The following is an 18,528-nucleotide window of genomic DNA, read 5'->3' as shown; positions in this document are numbered from 1 at the left end:
GTATATCATTATAATTTCTCTATTATCTACTACTAATTTAGGTACCTATAGTTAATTATTATTTTTAAAAATAAAACGATTGTTTATTTTTATAGGACGCAAAGAACGTGAATGTCTTTAAAGATGTAGAAAATCTCCAAAAATACTACGGCGCTGCAAGTCATTTAAATAAGTAAGTGATATAGAGTCATGAGAGTTCTTGTAGTATCTATCTTCAATATAATTATATTTATTATAATATGCGAATATATAATAATTATGTCCAAATTTCAGTAGTTCGCGTACAGATGAGAGACTGCACTTGGGAAATGCAAATCTCCAAGGTATTTATATAATAATTCCCTTCTTAGTTTCAATACATTATTATTGATTTGCACAATACATGAACGAAAATCATTACAAATTATTTTTAAATACAGATTAAATTACTTTTTTCAGAAATGCAACAGACTGTGAATGGTCCTGACGCTCGTCGTTTGGTAGTGTGTTATTTGGAATCATGGGCGGCGTATAGAGCTCCACCCTTAGCTTTTACAGCGGGCCTCGTGCCTAAATCATGTACAAATCTGCACTACGCCTTTGCCGTCTTACACCCGCATACTTATAACGTTATATCGGCTAATGAAGATTACGATGTAATAAAAGGTGAGATAATGATGCCATCTTCTAAAGTTTTCCTAGTGAAATACAGAAATTCCAATGGATTTTTATGGACATAAAAATATGTTTATGTCCACATCCCATTGAATGTTTGACTTTCAGACAGTCTGGCATAGCCAATAAGTATGCTATGATAGTCTCTTCATTATTTTACGTATTTGTGATTTGAATATTATATTGCTGCCCTTTCATGCTAATGTTGAGTTATGACCTAGTACGTGTCAATGTATACGTATAGTGAAAGCAATGCAAGAGTTCAGGTCAGTAGGTAATATAAAAATTTAAAAAAAAACATTCATCGTGTGTATTTTCCAGGACCACGTTTACTTATATTTTTATCCAAGTCCTCTGTAAACAATATTCATACCAGTTTTCGCTAATCAATTAGCAATCCTTTAGCACGATGCACCTTCGTCCAAAGATTAAAATATTTGTAAGGCAGGCAACGAATAACCTCTAATCGTGTAACTAATGATTTCAACCAAATTTTTGATTCAACCTACGTAAAAGTAAAAATCAACAATAATTTGCCTGTATGATTTCACGATAAAAATTCGTCGAGATTAGAAACTATCGTCAAATAAGAAATTATCAAACGATGATGTTTTGTTTAAATATGTAAGATCTACCTTTGTAACCTTATTATTTTTGTGTACCAGGTGGTTACAGAATAGCTACAGGTTTGAAACGACGAATCCCCGGTCTCAGGGTTCTTATCAGCGTTGGAGGAGACGGTACGGAGCGGCTATTTAGCGAAATGGTACAAGAGCCATACCGACGAAACTCGTTCATTGATAGTGCAGTCAACTTTTTGCGAGAACACGACTTCGATGGGCTCGACCTTCATTGGGTTTACGCAGGTAAAAACATTAACAACTTTTTAGTCGTAAATTAGAATGCATTTAACCCTTTTTCAATCTTATAAATGATTATTGGGATGTTTATATGCCGATAAATAATAACAATTTTCTTGTTCATTTGCAATTAATTACTTAAAGAATAATATCATTTCAGGTGACAAAGACGACAAGGAAAAAGAATTATTAACAACGTTATTGTACGAACTTCGCGAGAAGTTCTCATCTTATGGCTTCCTATTGTCAACGGTGCTGCCACCATTTAGGTATTTTCTTTGTCCATATTTTCCTTATTATTGCTTTTCATTTCCTTTATTTTGTAATAGAGTTTGAAAGGTATTAGTAGTAGGTAGTAAATATTTAATTGTTAAAACTATGTAACTACCACCTCACAATATGTTTTAAATGATTCATGTTTATCTAACAGAAATAATGATATTTAGGTAAACTGAAATAACAAGAAATTCTATTCACACAGTCGAGGCGGACAAGTCTCTTGTTTGAGACTCTCAGCCGTAATAAAAAACTAAGTATCACGTTGGCTAAATGCGACGTTGGAGATATAAGCTGATATCTTTATCCTAAGAAGACGTGGTTGTTTGACTATTCCTACATATTTTCTTTAATCGATTTAAGGTGCAGATAATTGATGCTCGTCCATTGCTCATTCATCCCGTTTTGAATCCTCAACTTTACGACCAAAACAATTGATAACTTAACCACTACATACGAAAACATCTAACTTCTTCCCAGGTACCAAATCGAAGACGGCTACGACTTAAGCGCAGTGAGCGGGGCGACCGACTACACGATCCTACAAGCGTGGGACATGACGCACGGCAAGCGGGACGACCCGCCGCCGCGCGCGCTGCAGCACAGCGCGCTGCACCGCGACCCCGGCGCGGCGGCCAGGGACCAGCGATATGATAATGTGGTTAGTGGCTAATGTGGTAACAACTAGGTAAGTACAGGTAACAATCGAAGACGGCTACGACTTAAGCGCAGTGAGCGGGGCGACCGACTACACGATCCTACAAGCGTGGGACATGACGCACGGCAAGCGGGACGACCCGCCGCCGCGCGCGCTGCAGCACAGCGCGCTGCACCGCGACCCCGGCGCGGCGGCCAGGGACCAGCGATATGATAATGTGGTTAGTGGCTAATGTGGTAACAACTAGGTAAGTACAGGTAACAATCGAAGACGGCTACGACTTGGGCGCAGTGAGCGGGGCCATCGATCACACGATCCTGCATCGACTGCAACGCGCTACACTGCGATCCGGGCGCGACGGCCAGGGACCAGCGATATGATAATGTGGTTAGTGGCTAATGTAGTAACAACTACGTAAGAACAGATATCAATCGAAGACGGCTACGACTTGAGCGCAGTGAGCGGGGCCACCGACTAATCGATCCTGCAGGCAGGATATGTTGAGCTGATGTATAAGTTGCAGTCAAGGTGCATTGAAGTAATGCTGAATGATTATGGAAGGACTGAAGTGTTGAACTTGGTTTATTTTAGTGTACGTGAACCTGATAATATGCTGTGCTGTGGTCAAGAAGTATGGATAAAAGTAGATGTATTTGTAATTCGTGCAGTAATAGTGCAGGCTTATATTATTTTATGCTGATTATTATTACTGGAAAACAACGTCATCATCAAATTTGTTCTTTCCTACTTAAATACAAAAATCCTCTTTACCTTAACAAAACATACAAAACTTCCAACATTCCAGGAGTTCATGGTGAAATACATCCTCCGACATGGTATGGCAGCGGACAAGCTAGTACTGGGAGTTCCACTATTCGGGCGCTCGTACACGCTCGCTGCGGCCACGCTACCAGCGCCTGGCGCGGCTGTTAGCGGTTGGGGAGATGAAGGAGTGTACACGCAGACTAAGGGAATGATGGCGTATTTTGAGGTACGGTAGAAACTTGTAATGAGTTGTAAAAAAATTAGTGCTCAGTTTTTTAAATAGCTCAAAAATCTGTATTTGACAATTTGTAACTGATTAGAATTCATAAGGTCAATGTGAGTAGATACGTACTACGTACATAATATACCTACATGTTTAGATGATTAGAATAATAACTTTTATTTTTAAATTAACATCTCTAAAGCAAAAAGTTAAAAAACAATCTAAGTAATGTTATTTTATTCATAAACATAACACAGATCGTGTTAACAATCATGATAATGATATTTTTTTTAATGTAGATATGCATGATGGAACGAGAAGGGAAGGGCGTCAGCGGTGTTGACGACGCCGGCAACGCCTTCGCTGTATTTGACAATCAATGGATCAGTTATGACACGCCCAATACCATTTTGGAAAAGGTAACATTTTAATTTATCAGCATTTTTAATATGTACATGATAATATTTTTTGTTATCTAAGATCAAAGATTTTTTAAATCGCTGTAGATCAAATTCAGATCAGTTTACTTTCTCATCATTTTTTTCTTAATGAAATGTCTATAACTTCACTTCAGTTAAAAAAAAAATATTCATTCCTTATCTTATTTCCTACAGATGAAATTCATAACAACGGCTGGTTTAGCCGGTGCAGCAGCATGGGCTATCGACATGGACGACTTCCGAGGACTTTGCGGCTCACCTTTCCCATTGTTAAGCGCTATCTCTATTAGTCTTAATGGTAAATTACGAATATCTATCATATTTTAATGTATTTCTCTTTTGAATAAGGTCCATTTTATAATATACTAGTCCGCTCCGGCTTCGCCCGTGGTACATATTTCGCAATAAAAGCCTTTATCCTTTAGCCTATGTCCTTTCTCGGGTATCAGAATATCTCCATACCAAATTTCATGCAAATTGGTTCAGTAGTTTAGGCGTGATTGAGTAACAGATAGACAGAGTTACTTTCGCATTTATAATATTAGTATGGATACCTACGTATTCTACCCTCATTTTTAACAAAATTTTGCTACTTACAAACAAAATAATTATACATATCAGATTTTGTACGCTATAGCATGGACGAATATAATCTAGATATTTATTGGGTCCATGGCTATAGAAAAAAACCTAATATCCTTCATTCATATAAATTATTATAAGTATAATATTCATAATGAAATTTAGTAACGACACCGGTATCATTTTTAAATGTCATTTATACACAAGAAACTATGTCCTAACTAATTTAAATTATTCCTCCAGGTGAAGCAACTCTCACAGACCAGTCTTCCCTCAAGATCGGTTCTTGCGATTCTAACACCCCATACTTAGCATCAGACGAAGAATCTTGTGCTCACTTCCACTTCTGTACCGGCGGTATCAGTTACCGCATGGTCTGTGAAGATGATCGACTTTATGATCCTTCTACTGGGTTCTGTGGGTAAGTAAATACTTTTATTTAAAAAAAAATATTTTGTTGTGAAATCCAAGAATCCTGTGTCCATTTTAACTTCTGTACCACTTATACCGTAGGTAAATAATGAAGAAAACAAAATTAATTCTGCTCCATGCTGCTTTTTCACTATCATATAACTATAATGCAAAAAAATCATTCGCTTAATTATCTTTCTCCAGACATCAAGATGTCGCCAAATGTATTCCAGGCCAAACCCTCAGAATAAGTGTCGAAGATGCAGCAAGATTTTTACCAGTCGCATACGAAAATGATTTCGAAGTACGTGATAAATTCTTTATTAGTTGCCAAAATATTATTTAAAATTCTTATGTACATTGCAAAATAATTTTGTTATTCTATTTTAGTGGAACAATTCTCCAGAAAAAGCATCGCCAATGCAAAATTCTTATACTGCTGTAGCGGAAAGTAAGAAAGGTAAATAAAGCTGTAAACATTATCTTATGTGCTTTTTATTACATTATTACTCTCTGTAAATATGTCTCTGCTTATACTCTTCATTCAAAACTATTATTTCTGCTTCTTCTTCTACTAGCTCAACCATCTTCAGGAAACTATTTCGATTATAGAAAATTAAAGTATCGCTCTTCTTTTCCACTTACTAACAAACATGCTAAAGGGTCAACAGCTGCTTCGACTAATTATTCACATAATACAAAATCTTCTTACCGCCTTATAACTGGAAATTCGCTCTCCAATCATATTTCAGGTAGGTACCTATTTTTTAATATTTTAATACACCTGTCTTGCTTTATTTTTGAGCTGATACAAATTCTTCTAAACTTGATATTGTATTAATATTTTTTTTCTTCTTATTTTGTATGTTTGTATATATACATTAATTATTTATTAATATATTATAGGAAAAGAGAATAACAAGAAAGTGGTATGTTATATGACAAGCTGGGCCTTCTATAGACGAGGGGATGGCAAGTTTGTACCAGAACGAATTGACACTAGACTCTGTACCCACATTGTGTACGCGTATGCGTCTTTAAGCCCAGACGATCTTATTGCTAAGGAGTTCGATCCTTGGGCAGATATCACTAACAGTAAGTATTTTTAGGTGTTATACTAAGTTGACAATGAACTTTTTTTGAACTCTGCCATTTTTAGAGGTCATCAATAATTAAATACATAACTATTTTTATTTCAGATCTATATGAAAGGGTTACTTCTCTAAGTGACGTAACAATTCTTTTGGGATTGGGAGGCTGGACTGATTCTGCTGGTGACAAGTATTCGCGATTAGTATCATCCCCAGTGTCTAGAGCTAAATTCATTGACAAACTCATACCTTTCCTTCGTGCGTACAATTTCAAAGGTCTTCATTTGGACTGGAATTATCCAGTTTGCTGGCAAAGTAATTGCAAAAAGGGTGCATTATCTGATATTGCCAACTTTGCGAAGTTCGTCAAGGTAATTATTTTAAGTACTTTTTATTTTTTAGCCTTTTAAGATTTCTGAATGTAAACGTCTACATATTTTGCTTATAAAATTATTTTGTTTCCTAAACCATGAACTGACTGAAACTAATTTTAAAAAAGTATGAGCAAAAAAATTCAAAATTGTATTATGTCCAATACACATCAAGATGACTTAGAAGTACCCAAATTCTTACCCAAAAAAAATTCTTAAAGGAACTCTCTAAAGCCCTGCACGGAGCTGACATGGAACTGGGCGTGGCTCTCTCCGGATACAAAGAAGTTATTGAAACCGCATACGATTTGCCCGCTATATCAGCAGCGGTTGACTTCATGAGCGCGATGACGTATGACTATCATGGTGGTTGGGAACGATCCACTGCGCATCATACGCCGTTGGTGCCTTTCAAGAAGGATGCCCTTGCTTATTATTCTGTGGTAAGTTTTTTGTACCTGCCTTTTGTTGATTTTAAAGTTCTGTTTTAAAATTACCCCCTATTAATTTATGGTTAAATTTAACTGCACTCAATTTTAAATAGAGTTGCTCTATCGTATTTAAAACATCATCTTTTTTCAGGAATATGCCATTAAAGCTTTAATCGGCGGTGGTGCCGATCCGAATAAACTACTTCTTGGATTAGCGTTCTACGGTCAATCTTATCGCTTAGCTGAATCTGACGGACCTAAAGGCCCAGGATCTCCTGCAGCTGGACCTGGTGAACCTGGTGAATTTACCAAACAACCTGGAATGTTGGCTTATTATGAAATATGTTATAGAGAAAAGAATCTTAGATGGAAAACTGGGCGCCAGGATAAAGCTGGTCCATACGCGTATTCAGATAATCAATGGGTCGGATATGATGACCCTAAATCAATCAAAGAAAAGGTAATTTTAAGAATTTTTATAACAGTCTGAAAATTAGAGAGTTTTAAATATTCTTATTATTCTTATTAATAATGAAGTGGCTCCATGATTATACGATTTTGACTACGAAACCAAATAGATTCAGTTCTTATAGATAATGTGTAATGAACGTAGGCTTTCAGTATCTACCAACACATAAAATATATGTATATGTATGTGTTATCTTGTCAGCAAAACACCAGCTTTAATCTTATACTTTATAGGAATATATTTATTTATATATATTCTACAATCACTCCTTTAGTACTTATAACATTATTCTGTTCAGGTCGAATGGGGTATCCGTCAAGGTCTTGGCGGTGTGACAGCCTGGGCGATCGACTTAGACGATTTCAACAACCGCTGTTGCGCGGAACCGTTCCCGTTACTGCGAGCTGCTGGTCGTGCGCTTGGTCGTGCTGTGCCATCTCCTCCATCTGCACCTTGTGAACGACCACCTGAACCTGTTACACCTGCACCACCTACCACTACGCCTGCTGAGTCTGATGGTACGTTATACTAACACCAATCTGCAACCACTCCACTACTAAAAAAAAACTCAACTTTTTTTTAATAATAATCGAAATAAAAGTTGAACTAGTGGAGTGTGTTTCTTTAAAAAATATTTATGACTAGCTGCTCCGTGCGGTTTCACCCCCGTGGCTCCACCCCTGTTGGTCGTAGTGTGATGATATATAGCTTATTGTTATATATATATTATTATAGCCTTCCTCGATAAATGGGCTATCTAACACCGAAAGAATTTTTCAAATCGGACCAGTAGTTCCCGAGATTAGCGCGTTCAAACAAACAAACAAACTCTTCAGCTTTATAATATTAAGTATAAATTAAAAATTGCTAATAAATAAATCAGTTCATATACGTATTACCGTTCATGGTAACAGTACTAATAGAATAGCCTGAAAATCCATTAACTTTAATTTTAAATCACCCAGGTGCTACAGTTGGCGGTAGTCACGATCACGGACAACACACGAGTACCACCTGGCCGAGCTGGACACCACCTTCCACACAGGCTACACAGCAAACCTGGTGGCCACCAGCTACTACCACCTCTAGACCCAGTACAACTACTACAACCACACGCCGGCCTATAACCACTACCACTACTACGAAAAAACCAGCTTCACAGGATACAGGTGGGAGTTTGTTTCAATAAATAAAATTCTTCAAAAGACGATTAAACTTACAATTGAAAGCTTTACGCTTTATAAATATTGATATTGATGATGATAATTCAAAAAAGTACTTAAAGACCCAAATACCGATCAAAATTTACGATTGGAATTTACGACTTTCTTTAAATTTAATTCTATATTATTTTAGTCGTAATCGTCGTTGTTGTAAAGTTCCTTACAGATAATTGCCTATCAGCATTACTCAGCAAAACTACAATGGAAATGATGAATTTTGACTTACAATAATCATCCCCCTACAGGTGTAGAAGGCTCAGTATGCGTAGCGGGCGAGTACAAGGCCGCACCAGGCGACTGCGAAGCGTACTTACAATGTGAAGGCGGTCACTGGCGCAAGCATCGTTGTGCCCCTGGTTTGCACTGGTCCTCGAGAGCTAATCGATGCGACTGGCCTGCTTTTGCTATGTGTACAGGTAAATTATACCTAATCCTTGATTGATCTTCATTTTTCTTTAATTTTAGCAAATAGTGACGTAACTTACCGTTGAAATCTTGGTCTTCGGTCTGCAATGGTTTTCTATTTTTTTTTTGTCATTGGTTTATAACACTCTTTTAAATATTTCTTTGATTTAAAAAAATACTTCCGTTAAATATATTGTAATTTTTTATTATCATTAATATCAAATTTAATTTTGTGTGTATATCTTTTTCATATCGTTTTATTTATTTTGCGATATTTTTTATTTTTATGATTATTTCAGCAAATTCAGTAAGTGAAGCAAGCACAACAACAACGACCACTGCTCCATGGACGACGCGACCTCCGCCAAAACCAACCACTACCAGACGTACCACCACAACAACAACAACTACTACTACTACTACCACAGCAAGACCTACTACTACTACTACTAAAAGACCTACTACTACCACTGCAAGACCTACAACATCAGCTGGTAATTGCATACATTTCTTTTCATTCGCATATTTGGTGGTAAAAAATGACTTTAATATTTTTTTTTTTAATTTAGCACTTAACTTTTTTTAACCTTTAAATTTCACATAACAACTTCGTTCGTTTTCACTCATATGCAAAATTATAGATTTAAAGCCAGCAATTTATCTGCAGTGCAGTGACAACAAAATTAATATGAGTTCATGATGAATCAAACTAAAACCAACTCTACCAACCATATAATGAGATCTATATTCGCTTACCTCTACAGGCACAGTCTCGCTCGAAGGCAAGCCCTGCAATGGACAGGACTACGCGCCGGTAGCTGGTGATTGCGGCTCGTACTTACATTGCGATGGGTCAGCGTGGAGACGTCAACAGTGCGCACCGGGATTGCACTGGAGTGCAGCTAATAAGCATTGTGACTGGCCTAAATATGCGGGCTGTCAGGATAAACCTAGTGAGTGGACTTTTATAATAATTAATTTTGTTAATCCAATCAATAAAACAATGTCTATGTATGTCTTTGATATATTCGTTGCCCCGTTCAATTTAGCATTTTGAACGTTTAATTTACTGTGTACCTTTCTATTTTAGCACCTACACAAAAAACTACGACTACACCTAAACCGACGCGTCCACAAACTAGACCACCTAGACCACCAACAAGTAAGTTCTTTAGATTAAACTACTTAAATTATAAATATTTTATCATCATTCTCTTTTTATGTTTTATAAGCGAAAAAAATTACTTAATTCTTGAGAATTTTATTGCCGTCATTAATAGTGCCCACTGACCAACTGCCGTTTCCCCTAATGTTATATACTTATATGACAAAATGATTCCAGCACCAAGCGGCAACGGCGCATTAGAAGGTGAATCATGCGGCGGCAACCAAATGCACGCAGCAGCAAGTACATGTGACGCGTACTTACTGTGCGTGGGCGGAACTTGGCGCCGCCAGCTGTGCCCGCCCGGCCTGCATTGGGATAACCGTTCTAAGCGCTGCGACTGGGCTGAGTTCGCTATGTGCGAAGGTGTGTACTCTTCTGTAGACCTAGTAGTCTAGTAGTAGTATTAGATGTACGCAAGAAAGCAGTTCCGTAAACCTAGAGTCTGAAAGAAATTAGTCGAGTCCTATATTATGCGAAAGCATCTTCAGTCTTCACCTCTCAGTCCCTAGTCTTAGTATGAGTGCGTAGCAACAGACGGGTGGTTCCTTCACCCTTCTGTTTACCTAGCGCAGGTATTTCCCGAAGTAAATTATCGAGTTCGTCGTGTGCGAACTAAATGTCAAAATGATCATGATTACAATAATAAATGATTCCTTTTAAATTCCAGTGAGCAAAGTGACCACAAAATCGCCATACCAAATGACATATAGTACAACCACTAAGCGACCAACGACAGCGAGATTTTCCACTACAACCAGAAGATCTGTGACGCAGAACGAACAATACCAGACACCGACGGTAAGTCTCTTATATCTATGATTTTTCAATACTAATTTTTCAATTACACTTTTTCTTGATTTTCGGTATATCATATTACACGCAAGTGGACCACACTTTCTCTACTTAAAATACGAAAGGGATTATTTCCACCAACTTTTATAGAAATAAGTACAAAAAGATCTTTAACTTTTATAAGTAAAAATGTTTTTCCACCCTTGACTCTTGATTTGATATTTCTTATTAAACCCTTCAGAGTTACACTTTACCCAACCCGATCCAAATCTACAGAATAAAACATAAGATATTTTGGTTTAAAGGCATTTCAATGCTTTATAAATAAAAATTTTTAAACAGTGATCGAATTTTTTCCATTCTTTAAAAATTTACAAAATAAAACATCCCAGAACTGTCGCACGGGTACGTACCACCCGCACCCGCGCTGCGAGAAGTTCTACGTGTGTGTGAACGGCGTGCTCGTGGCGCAGAGCTGCGCGCCCGGCCTGGTGTGGCGCCGCGACCGCTCGCAGTGCGACTTCCCCACGCCCAACGCGTGCACGGACCGGCGGCAAGTGGCTGATGGTGCTACTGCTAAACCGAATGCGCCGCTGGTGGAGGAGAAGCCTAGTAAGTGCAGTTTAGCTTATACTGTTTCCACTTGAGGTAGCGTTTAGCTACTATGTATTCTGTGCCTGAGGCGTCCTATGGCTCCACTGGCAAAACTTACACTGGTTTGATGCAGCTACCTCTAAGCCAAGCGCATCACTTGTGGGGAACAAATCTAGTAAGTTGATAATAATTTAACAGTTGTTCTCTACTGGTTCCACCTGCATGGACTGCTGCCAAGTCTATGATAACACTACTGCTAAACCTAGCACGCCGCTTGTAGAGGATAAGCCTAGAAAGTTTTGTGTTACATTTGATGTTATATTACCACGTGTTGCATTCCAGTCATACAAGAGTTCCCTTGTATGTTTAATGTCGAATCGAGCGAAACAAAGAATGTTAGTTACATATACAGGGAACAACCCTTTATTCTCTTCTTCCTCTTTTGACTTTATTTATTGAATTACATAACTTTCTTCTTGATTACATTTGCCTTGTTTGTTCTTATTCGTCATGAATAAATTTTCTTCAATTATTATTGCAGCCTTCTGTGAAAGCGGACAATACGCAATGGATCCTACTGACTGCTCACGATATATGCACTGTCTCTTCGGTAAATTTGAAGAATTTGCTTGTGCTCCCGGCTTACATTGGAACCAGGTAAGCTTCATTTAATTAATTTACTATATCTTCATTTAATATATGGATAAGCTTCTAAAGCTAATAACGAATATGTAACTTAAAACTGTCCACAGTTTCCTGTTATTTATAAAAAATTTAGCAGCTCCCAAATAAAATCAATACTAAATAATTTTAACTTCTAACAGGACAAGCAAATCTGTGACTGGCCACAAAACGCTCAGTGCACGGTGAAAGCGCCAACTACAAGCGCACCAGCTCTACCTGAACCGGAACAAGTGTTAGAGCCCCACGACCCTGTTATATCATCTCCTCCTGAATTGGTAGATGAGAATTTGCGACCTCCGCTACTTAATAGTAAGTCTTCCTTGTATTATGACCAAATGCCATAATGAATAATGCAAGCCTTTTTGGATTTTTTTTACTTGTAAGTATACTTCACTCTATTTTTGCTTGATAATATTAACATGTACCTATATTATGTTTTAAGAAATTTTATAGTTAGATATTATATCAGAAAAACTAATAAAATCAATCTAAACAATAGGCTAATAAATAAAAATATCCATAATAGGTCGTTACAAACTGGTGTGCTACTACACGAACTGGTCGTGGTACCGTCCCGGACTCGGCAAGTTCTCGCCCGCTGACATCGACCCGTCCCTGTGCACTCATATCGTGTACGGATTCGCAGTTCTCGGTGACGATGGACTTCTCACTCCACACGACCCTTGGGCTGATACTGAACATCGTAAGTTGGAATTTTGAAATGATATGATTCACCATTATTTACAAGACACTTTTTAGAATCTACCCTAATCCAAAAAAATGAAATTTACACGATCGACCAAATTTACACCTGACCCTATCCATACTTCAATTAATAATAATCCTTTCCTCAGATTTCTATGAACGCGTAGTGGACTTCAAGAAGTACGGTACCAAAGTATCTCTCGCTATCGGTGGATGGAAGGACTCAGCGGGTGACAAGTACTCAAAGCTGGTGAACAACCGCGCTGCTAGAGCTCGCTTCGTATCTCACGCTCTGCAGTTCATTGAGAAGTATGGCTTCGATGGATTGGACCTTGACTGGGAATATCCTAAGTGCTGGCAGGTAGGTTTAAAGAAAAATGTTTAAATTCTCTTCTGATACATTTATATTTGTCAGGATCAACAATTTTTTTTAACGAAGTCAATAAGATATAAACTTATAGAGCATTTTCTTATTTCAAACAACAAATCATTGCTATTATCGTAATAACTTGATTAGGTTTGGTTAAGAAAAAAATGTTATAAACGTTATTTTAAATGTTTTTAGGTGGACTGTTCCAAGGGTCCCGATTCAGACAAGGAAGCGTTCGGTGAACTTGTTCAAGAACTTTCAGCAGTATTCAAACCCAAGGGTCTCTTACTCTCTGCTGCGGTATCTCCCAGCAAGATGGTGATAGACGCGGGATATAATGTGCCAGTACTAGCGAAGCATTTGGACTGGATCGCTGTTATGACTTACGACTATCACGGCCAGTGGGACAAGAAGACGGGACACGTTGCTCCATTATATTACCATCCTGATGATGACAATACTTACTTCAATGCGGTATGTTATGATAATTTTTTTTTACGACTGTTATGTACTTACGAAAATACCTACGTGAGAAAATTTAAATATCTTCTTAATTCTTTCAGAATTACACAATGCACTATTGGATGGAAAAAGGAGCACCAGCATCTAAGCTAGTGATGGGAATGCCTCTGTACGGACAGACATTCACAACAATGTCTGGCTGGAACAACCGTGGTGCGAGTGGATTGAATGCACCTGCTTTGGGTGGAGGAGATGCCGGAGAATATACTAGAGCTAGTGGATTCTTGGCTTATTATGAGGTATGTTATGTGGCAATAGTAAAAAAATAAAAAAACAACATCAACTTAATATTAAACACATCACACTTCAGCATTTCATTATATTGTTATTTTTACGTTTGTTCCAGTTTACCCAAGATTATTAATTTCTTTATTATTCCTCATCTTAATGGCTAATTTATTGTCCTCTTTTCCAGATTTGCGATCGTATTATTAACCGCAACTGGATCGAAATTAAGGATCCATACCAACGTATGGGACCTTACGCATATAGAAACGACCAATGGGTATCATTCGACGACGCAGACATGCTTAAGAGGAAAGTTAACTTTATCAAGTCTCTTGACCTTGGCGGTGGAATGGTTTGGGCATTGGACCTTGATGACTTTACGAATAGGTAAGAATTTTGAAGAACCAAATTAACGGTCAAAGTTTTAATAGAAATATTTCTATTACATACTAAAATTAATAACATTTGCAGATGTAACCAAGGAAAATATCCTCTCATGAACGCCATCAAGGACACTTTCCTGAATCCCAACTCGGAGTTAGACACAGTTCAACCACAACTTCCCGATCCCCAGAATGATGTTGATGAAGACCTTGATGATATCGAAGTAATTGCAAGACCAACTCGACCAACTGCTCGTCCACCCACTCGTCCAACTATGGCGACAACTACACAACTTGCTCCTCAGACACCTAATACGCCTATAATGGATGAACAAGAAGAATATAAAGTAGTCTGCTACTACACTAATTGGGCGTGGTACAGGTAATTAGAATTTTATTTGATTTATTCTTTTAGGTACGCTTATTTTTCACACAATATTAAGCTATTGCATAGCTTCTATCGCGGGCCTTGAGCGCGGGGACCGAATCGAGAAATTCCGTAACGAAAAAACCTCACGCTCCCCACTCCGACGGGCGCAGGTGTGGCTTGAAGGCATTGCATGCAATAGCTTTACCTCGGCAGTCACAGAGTGCCACACGTCGTTTTTTGTTTCAATAATGGTTTTGTGCACGTTAAAACTATTTCAATAAGTTTTTATTATATTCCTGATACAAGATAGATACATAATTAATTTGCTCTATCACAATATTTTTTTTTTATTATAGACCCGGCCCTGGAAAGTTCGTTCCAAGTGACATCGACCCATCTCTCTGCACTCACATCGTCTACGCGTTCGCGGTCCTCGACAGCTCACGTCTCGTCATCAAACCTCATGATACTTGGCTTGATGTTGAAAACAGTAAGTTTTATATTAGGATCCAGTAATATATTCAGTTATTAAATGATATTAAATACCAATTGTATTATCTACAGTCATTTGGGTTCAAAATGAATTGCAAGCAATTAATTTTTTAAGGCAGCCGCTTCTTGATATAATTCTGATCTAGAGCATTTTTTACTATCATAATAACTAATCGATATTCTGCTTTGACACTTCAGTTTATTTTTTCTTTTCTTTTTTTATTTGAATATGAACAAAGACCACATTCGTACATCTATTCCAAATTCAAATAAAACTAATCCCGTTACCTCACCAATACACCATTTACCATCTTTTTTCAGAGTTCTACGAAAAAGTAGTGGCCCTCAAGAAGCAAGGTGTCCGTGTACTCCTCGGTCTGGGAGGCTGGAACGACTCCGCGGGTGACAAGTACTCGCGGCTCGTGAACAATCCCGGCGCGAGGAGGAAGTTCATTGTGCACGCGTTGGACTTCCTGGACACGTACCAGTTTGACGGCCTGGACTTGGATTGGGAGTACCCGAAGTGTTGGCAAGTGAGTGTGATGCGTTTATTTTATTGCTTTATTTGGATGTGTTTTGGTGAAGTACTTTTCCGTTTTGTAAAGAACTAATAATTTCCTGGATTCATTTTTCTCTATTACATTTCCAAATGGATTTAACCTCGATTTCTTAAATTAAAGCTTTGTTTAAAAAATCGAGCCTCGATGAAGTTATTCGCCTCTTATTCCAAGAGGAATTTAACATTATGAAGATTTCGATTACGAATTAACAATTTTTATTTTCCATCTTACATAATTAGATTTAAGTACACATACTTAGTCACGCATATTGGCAATATAAGTTCCATTCAAAACTAATTTTCTATATCATTTTAGGTGGAATGTGAAAAGGGCCCAGTTTCTGACAAACACGGATTTGCTGAATTAGTAAAAGAACTGCGTGTAGCATTCTCACGAAAACGCCTGCTATTGACTGCTGCAGTGTCTGCAAGCAAACGTGTTATCGATTATGGTAAATATTAAATTTAATTCTTCAATTTTATTAAATGATCTTGCAATTTATAATCTATATAATTTTTTTTTATCTTCAGAGAATTAAGTAACTATTAACAGTTTAATAATTATATTACTTTTTAGCTTACGATGTACCTACACTGTCAAAGAACTTGGACTGGATATCTCTAATGACGTACGACTACCACGGCCAGTGGGACCAGAAGACCGGCCACTTGGCGCCCATGTACGCAGGCGAAGAAGATGAGGATAAGACATCTAATGTGGTACGTATTAAGTGTTGCAAATAGAAGTCAATATTGTCAAACTTAATGATGAGAAATGTTATTTTTTTTCTGTACGTTATGGTGGTTATGATACACGTCACGATGAAAAAGTATAATCATAAAAAGTGAAGTTGGCTAAATGTTAAACATTTCACTCAAGACTTCTTTTTGTAAAAGGATATATTATAAGGTTATATTATTATTAATATACATTAAAAATTAGTTTACTTAAAAAAAGGATAACTATAAGAATATTTCTTCAATTACTATTTATTATTTAAAAAACCTTTTACTGATTGAAGTAACATGACTAACGTATTCTATTCCTACCCGCAGAACTTTACAGTCAACTACTGGATACAAAAGGGCGCGGCACGCAACAAGCTCATACTGGGTGTACCGTTATATGGACAATCGTTCTCTCTGCTCGAGAACCGCGATGACTCCGGTAATAGCGGCGGTATTGGTTCACCTTCCACTGCGGGAGGAGAGGCTGGTGATGAAACTAGGGCAAGAGGTTTCCTTGCCTTCTATGAGGTAAGTTTTATACGTGCTACTTAAAACGATTCTAACAGTGTGGTAGCCAATAATATAATATTTGTATCTGAAAAAGATAGGGTATTCGTTATTAACTAAGTAAAAGTTTTGTTTGTGTAGTAAGTAAAAGATGTGACTATTGCTTCTGTGAGTTCTGCTCATACATGTAAGTCAGAAAGATCCACAAAAACTACCATAGGCAAAACAGCTAACCTTAAATTTTTACTATTCACATAAACTTCAATCCGTTTTTATAAATATTGATATTTTTTATTCATCAACATGTTTCTTTTCACTCATTGTACAAAAAACTAATCAACCTTTTTTTCTCCTTATGAATAAGTACTATGCCCTTACAGTGCACATAGTTTGCAATCAGAATCCTACTACTATTATAAAGGCGAAAGTTTGTAAGTATGGATGTATGGATGTTTGTTACTCTTTCACGTAAAAACTACTGAATGGATTTAAATGAAATTTAGCACACATATAGACACATAGGATAGGTTTTATCCCGGAAATCCCACGGGAACGGGAACTATGCGGGTTTTTCTTTGAAAACGCGGGCGAAGCCGCGGGCGGAAAGCTAGTGTATCATAACTATGTAAGACTTATTAAACAATCCCCGCACAGATATGCGAGCGCATCCGCGTCCAAGGCTGGCGGGTAGTGCGCGACGCGGGCGGGCGCATGGGCCCGTACGCGACGCTGCACGACCAGTGGGTGTCCTTCGACGACGACTTCATGGTGCGGCACAAGGCGGAGTTCGCACGAGCCTCGGGACTCGCCGGGGCTATGCTATGGGCACTGGACCTGGATGACTTCGCGGGAAGATTCTGTGGGTGTGGGAAGTACCCGCTACTGGCTAATGTCAATCATGTGCTGAGGGGAAAAACCGCCCCGCCGCCGTGTCAGCTGGAAGAACGTGAGTTTTACTATGTTCTTTAGTAGATCTTTAGTTTTTATAACGTCTTATGTTAGTACCTATTGGAAATATGTAACTTTTTAAACCGCAATTGAGTTTAACCTCTACAGTGCATTTTTTTTTTCTAGTGAAAGTAGCAAATTATCTAAGTGATCCAATCTTTCATTTTATCAATATAATTTATATAAAATATTCTTGTGCTCGAAAATCCATTTTGAAACATGTTATTTTACACACAGTTGCAAGTCCGCCTAGCATCGAAGGACCAACATCTTCGCCAAACGTTGAACCAGAACCAGAAAGTTCGACTACAGGATCTTTAGCAGATTCTGAACTAGAAACAGATATCGAGGTAATGTACCCTTAATTTTATATTGATTTCCTGTATGTTTATTTTAAATTTTATATTTATCGTTTCAAGGCTGACGATATAAATTTTACTTTAAAATAACTCAATAGCAACAATAAATCGCAATATGTGTTATATTTTTCCATACCTGCAAATATCCTTACCATCCATAGGTGTAATAATAGGTGAAATAATAGGTCCCTCTACTAATTATCATATAACTTAGGTGAAAAAAAAACTTAAGTGCGTACATGCGTACATAGGTAGTTCC

At 37.6% G+C, this 18,528-nt stretch overlaps 1 protein-coding gene across 1 annotated transcript in view; it reads left to right on the top strand.

The window, feature by feature from the left end:
• LOC123691317 (probable chitinase 10) overlaps positions 1–18,528 on the top strand; it is a 29,073-nt gene that overhangs the window by 4,515 nt on the left and 6,030 nt on the right. Inside the window, exons 4-43 of the mRNA XM_045635648.1 lie at positions 96–172; positions 274–323; positions 439–645; positions 1,320–1,520; positions 1,675–1,783; positions 2,271–2,451; positions 3,254–3,439; positions 3,736–3,855; positions 4,051–4,174; positions 4,702–4,879; positions 5,074–5,173; positions 5,260–5,329; positions 5,776–5,964; positions 6,069–6,331; positions 6,553–6,774; positions 6,914–7,222; positions 7,530–7,749; positions 8,197–8,400; positions 8,700–8,870; positions 9,159–9,353; positions 9,624–9,812; positions 9,950–10,021; positions 10,202–10,390; positions 10,695–10,825; positions 11,212–11,431; positions 11,955–12,070; positions 12,238–12,406; positions 12,624–12,800; positions 12,952–13,163; positions 13,368–13,646; positions 13,736–13,933; positions 14,110–14,309; positions 14,394–14,687; positions 15,032–15,165; positions 15,489–15,700; positions 16,043–16,178; positions 16,304–16,446; positions 16,783–16,983; positions 17,617–17,908; positions 18,148–18,260. Of these exons, the coding sequence (XP_045491604.1) occupies positions 96–172; positions 274–323; positions 439–645; positions 1,320–1,520; positions 1,675–1,783; positions 2,271–2,451; positions 3,254–3,439; positions 3,736–3,855; positions 4,051–4,174; positions 4,702–4,879; positions 5,074–5,173; positions 5,260–5,329; positions 5,776–5,964; positions 6,069–6,331; positions 6,553–6,774; positions 6,914–7,222; positions 7,530–7,749; positions 8,197–8,400; positions 8,700–8,870; positions 9,159–9,353; positions 9,624–9,812; positions 9,950–10,021; positions 10,202–10,390; positions 10,695–10,825; positions 11,212–11,431; positions 11,955–12,070; positions 12,238–12,406; positions 12,624–12,800; positions 12,952–13,163; positions 13,368–13,646; positions 13,736–13,933; positions 14,110–14,309; positions 14,394–14,687; positions 15,032–15,165; positions 15,489–15,700; positions 16,043–16,178; positions 16,304–16,446; positions 16,783–16,983; positions 17,617–17,908; positions 18,148–18,260 (7,053 nt within the window). The remainder of the gene's footprint in view (positions 1–95; positions 173–273; positions 324–438; positions 646–1,319; positions 1,521–1,674; positions 1,784–2,270; positions 2,452–3,253; positions 3,440–3,735; positions 3,856–4,050; positions 4,175–4,701; positions 4,880–5,073; positions 5,174–5,259; positions 5,330–5,775; positions 5,965–6,068; positions 6,332–6,552; positions 6,775–6,913; positions 7,223–7,529; positions 7,750–8,196; positions 8,401–8,699; positions 8,871–9,158; positions 9,354–9,623; positions 9,813–9,949; positions 10,022–10,201; positions 10,391–10,694; positions 10,826–11,211; positions 11,432–11,954; positions 12,071–12,237; positions 12,407–12,623; positions 12,801–12,951; positions 13,164–13,367; positions 13,647–13,735; positions 13,934–14,109; positions 14,310–14,393; positions 14,688–15,031; positions 15,166–15,488; positions 15,701–16,042; positions 16,179–16,303; positions 16,447–16,782; positions 16,984–17,616; positions 17,909–18,147; positions 18,261–18,528) is intronic.

Source organism: Colias croceus, chromosome 4, assembly GCF_905220415.1.
Source record: "Colias croceus chromosome 4, ilColCroc2.1".
Lineage (NCBI taxonomy): Eukaryota > Metazoa > Arthropoda > Insecta > Lepidoptera > Pieridae > Colias > Colias croceus.
This window is presented reverse-complemented; position numbering and strand designations above follow the sequence as displayed.